The 4269-nt window shown below is 32.3% G+C and overlaps 2 protein-coding genes across 3 annotated transcripts; one reads left to right on the plus strand and one right to left on the minus strand.

The window, feature by feature from the left end:
* Positions 1-159: 159 nt before the first annotated feature.
* On the minus strand, positions 160-2835 carry LOC145727692 (E3 ubiquitin-protein ligase MARCHF3-like). 2 transcript variants are annotated; one of them, XM_081977491.1, is made up of 5 exons: positions 2529-2835; positions 2008-2173; positions 1629-1829; positions 512-735; positions 160-460 (listed from the first exon to the last, which is right to left on the minus strand). In XM_081977491.1, exons 2-5 carry the CDS (start codon positions 2164-2166, stop codon positions 178-180), a joined length of 867 nt encoding a protein of 288 aa, XP_081833617.1. In that variant the 5' UTR covers positions 2167-2173; positions 2529-2835; the 3' UTR covers positions 160-177. The 2 variants fall into 2 exon arrangements, with proteins under 2 accessions (XP_081833617.1, XP_081833619.1); XM_081977493.1 differs by lacking the exon at positions 2529-2835 and adding an exon at positions 2279-2430.
* A 146-nt stretch (positions 2836-2981) lies between these two features.
* Positions 2982-3840, plus strand: Bet1 (blocked early in transport 1). Its single transcript, XM_081977501.1, has one exon. It carries the CDS (start codon positions 3149-3151, stop codon positions 3482-3484), a length of 336 nt encoding a protein of 111 aa, XP_081833627.1. The 5' UTR covers positions 2982-3148; the 3' UTR covers positions 3485-3840.
* Positions 3841-4269: the final 429 nt, after the last annotated feature.

Raw genomic sequence — 4269 nt, forward strand, 5'->3', positions numbered from 1 at the left:
TAATACAAAATTACAAATTACATTACCTACATTTAACGTTTTAAGTAACAATTTTAATCCGCACAACCGCAATACACATTTCTCAAATGACACACCCTCCTGTTCACTTTGAAGTAGAAAACCTTATACTAGGTGGTCCAAATAATGTATTAAAAAACGTTTTAGTTAAATAAAGCTTTATTTCAAATCCAAAGTCTCACAACTAGCACAGGGTTCTTCTTCTACATCTACAACTACAGCATGCTCAGCTTTAACATTTAAACCCTCGCCTTGAGACAATGAATTTTCACATTGCGACATTTCTATATTAACTACTGACTCGTAATTTATCACAGACTCATTATCACTAGCTCCTTCAGTATCCCCCGTCGTCACTGGGTTCGGTGTGTTGTTCGGCACAAGCACTGATTGATCATCATTATTTCTCTCATGTAGTGATATTGTACTTGGAGGAATATACCTGTTCTCAAAGTTCTTTTACATCATTTAAAGGGGAAAATACGATACGTACCGAACAATGCAGGATCTTTGCCACCAATTATACCACATTCTGGCGTGTAATCTTATCACAGTATGCACCCACAAATAATAGCCAAAAAGCATTATGGCAATCATCAACAGCAAGGAAACTGAAGTCCACTTTGCTGCTGGAATTTGAGAAAACTTTTGCTGACTGTAGTACTCTGATGAGTACAAACAAACATATGTAACAACAATCGCTAAAGGAGTAATAATCTGCAAGAAAAAAACACTAAATTAATAAATATTGCAGTAGGGTCTGCAAAAAATAATCTGGTAGTATAAACATACTAAGATATCTCTCACTCCCTTTTCAGTTTGCAATAAAAATGTTTACATGTTGTAGTCATGAGAACCAGATTGGTTATTTGAAGTTGATTGGCTATCTTTTGAAAACTGGAAATTCACATTGTAAAAAAGCAATAAACTACAAGTGCCATGGTGTCCTGACACTCCATCTATATGAACAATGGTTTTAGATCATAAACTTGACAGAAAATGTCACTGTAAAAGTATTAAATTTATGGTGACATTTACTACTTGGAATGAACTATTAGTCATAGTAACATTGGCAAACTTGGCCCAATAAGTAATTCTTTGAAGAATAGATATATTTCCATGTAAAATGATAAACAGTTTTATTTTGCTTAGGTAAGTCATTATTAAATGGGGCATTATTTATTACAATCCCCTTTATAGAGTTTCTGTTTGATTAAACCAGTTTTAACAAAATAGCAACAGTAGCATTCAACTTGGTTACACATAATATTAATTAAAAAAATATCCAAAAAAAGATAAACCAACATTGAAGATCAAAAACTAATTTTTTGAACCTTATTACATCCAGTGAGACTTTCCAAAATCAGTTGTATACACAAAAAAGTGGTATATGAGCATAACAACTGATATATTTTAATTATCCTTTTCCATTCTAATAAACAAACAGTTAGGCATTACTTTAAATATTTAAGTTTTGATCCAATGCCAGTATTATTCAGTTCAATAGCAAACAGATATGAATGTTAATAACCTTGACACTTACCTGTGTTAACTTACTAATTAAAACAAATGTGAGTTAAACAAAGTAGTAATTATGTTGTTTTACTTACTGTGCATGCAATCACATCTCCTCTAACTCCAGTTCCTGGATATCTTGGACCATATCTTAACCAATACCAAATTGATTTAGATGAGGAATATTTTGGAGTTCTTTCAGTTGTAAACACATAATGACACAGTTCACATGTTGTGGTCCCTGATTCACCTAACCAGTTTTCAAGGCAGGTGCGGTGAACAAAAGCAACAGTACCCTAGTGAAGCCATCTTTATTTGATGATAATCAATATAAAATGTTATTATGACTAGATGAAAGCATGGCAGCAGGAGCTATAACTGTTGTTTACTATAAATGAACTGAAAAACTATTAAATAATGCTAAAAGCATAACAAAAATTCCAAGCAGTGAGAGCTGCTGATGTGGGAGCTTACCTTACAGTGACATGGTGCTATTAATTCTTCAGGTTTATCATTGTCATAACATATTCTGCAGTGTACAGATGCCACTGATAATTTTCTTCCTGGTGGTAAGTCTTCAGTGATTTTAAGATCAGTAGTTTTTGATACACTGGCATTAGCTTCACTATCCATGCTTCACCTACAAAATATGATGTTTTTACCAGCCTTAACTATAAATAACTGGATCAATTTGGAATGGTCAGAAAATGTATTTTTGGCAAACACTGACACAAGAATTACTAACCCTAGTTTAGGTTTAGAAAAAATTGACTTTGTAGTTTGGATTAGGGTACTGAAATTATTACATAATGCAAGCAAAATAAGTTTTTAATTTTGAAACACCACATTGTTTTTTTAATTAAAGAACTAAACTGAAGTGTTTGGATTCTATTATCATATTAAAGTTTATAAACAAATCAAGAACTAAGATTTTTATATTTTAGGTTATTTATAATCACAAATGAGTAAGATCAAAACCAGTTATCACAACTTACCATATTCTAATATTACAATTAATTAAAAATTATTAAATATCACTAAAAAAGCACAATACAAACAAACAACAATGCAAATTAATGACCTTGCTGCATGCACACTGCACTACTACTGTTATTGCACGTGCAATGTTTGTCCTTTTTTGTAGGCATTATCTAAACAAGGAAAGCAACATTAGATATGCAAGTACGTCACCCCGTTACAGGCAACCCAGTATACAGCTAAATTTGAAAAGTTCAGCACCCCGCGATAGACCATTGTCAGTTTATGAAAGTAGTAATAATATGCTAAGTCTATACAACATACTAAAAAAATATTTTAATAATCCAAAGAAAAGTTAAAAATTTGGAAATCAAGTTTAAATAGGCAATATTTTATGCACGATTTTGACGTTAAAACATATGTTTTCTGTCAAACAACAAATACAACACTCCTAACCTAACAGTCCTAACTGACATCAAAATCAAAGCTGGCTGACCCAGCTGAGCATTCCACGTCATCCGTACCCCTACTGCCTAGTGAAACTTTCCTATTCATATTAGAAATTCAAGTTTAAAATCAGAAAAGTTCTTATCAGGTGTAGTGAATAATTAACAGGAACAAGCTGGCATCCCACAAAATGCGACGATCTCACGCTGGAAACTACTACGAGCCAGTAGCTCAACAAGACAACAATGAACTGGAACACGAAAACGAACGAATGGCCCAGGAACTGTCTGAAAAAATTGGAGTGCTCAAATCCCTTTCCATAGATATTGGTAATGAAGTGCAATACCAACACAAATTGTTACGGGACGTAGATGATGATATGGACAGAACTTCAGGCTTTTTGGGAAAGACCATGTCTCGAGTTGTTAGATTGTCGAAAGGTTCTCATAACTACATCATTTTGTACTTGTTTGTGTTTGCGATAATTGTTTTCTTTATATTATATATGGTGTTAAAGTTTAGGTAGAGATGTAATTTGTATTATGTGACAGTGGGGTAGGTGGTCCATTTGATTTAACCTGCTTTATCTTATCATCATAATCTGAAGAATAAATTCATTTTTAATAAGTCAGTTGCATAGGAGGATAAATGGATAAACTCTCCTATTTTAAATTTATTGTGATGTAAGAAATGAATATTAGGCTAGTATGTATCAGTTAAGTCCAAACTTGGATTTTAAAATTCTGTTAGTTTAGCTTTATAAATATTATTACTGTAATAGTAGATATTAAGTTGTACAGGAAACGTGGAGGTGATTGCCAGAGATTGTCACAAAATATTAATATTTCATAAAATCCTATATTAATATAAAATATGAATGGACTCTTGTGATATTTTTGTAAATGCTGTTTCACTATTTAGGATCATATTGATTGATTCATTAGCTATTGCAAATCCAAGCTTCAGCTTTGTGGGATATCCAGAAATATTTTTTTCAGTTAGAAGTTTAGTTACTTCATATTTTAAAAAGTTATTAATGAATGGTAAATGCTACATGCTACACAAATTTCTGGACTGGAATTAATTGAGCTCTCTAACATTTTGGGTGTTTCGCATCACGTGAACTAAAATGTAATGATAGTAGCGATATCACGTGAGCGAGCCTTCTACTTTTACAGTTGTCTGGACGGTTTGCGAATCAGTTGTTATCTTTTTCTAATGTTCGTCTAAAAAGAGAAAGCTATGGAATTCTCGTGTGAAAAACTTTTGATCGTAATTTTGAAGTAAGGTTAGGTTTTTAAATGTTTGTTT

The sequence above is a fragment of the Ips typographus genome, linkage group LG4 (assembly GCF_016097725.1).
Source record: "Ips typographus isolate SLU linkage group LG4, UJ_Ityp_2.0, whole genome shotgun sequence".
NCBI classification, from domain to species: domain Eukaryota; kingdom Metazoa; phylum Arthropoda; class Insecta; order Coleoptera; family Curculionidae; genus Ips; species Ips typographus.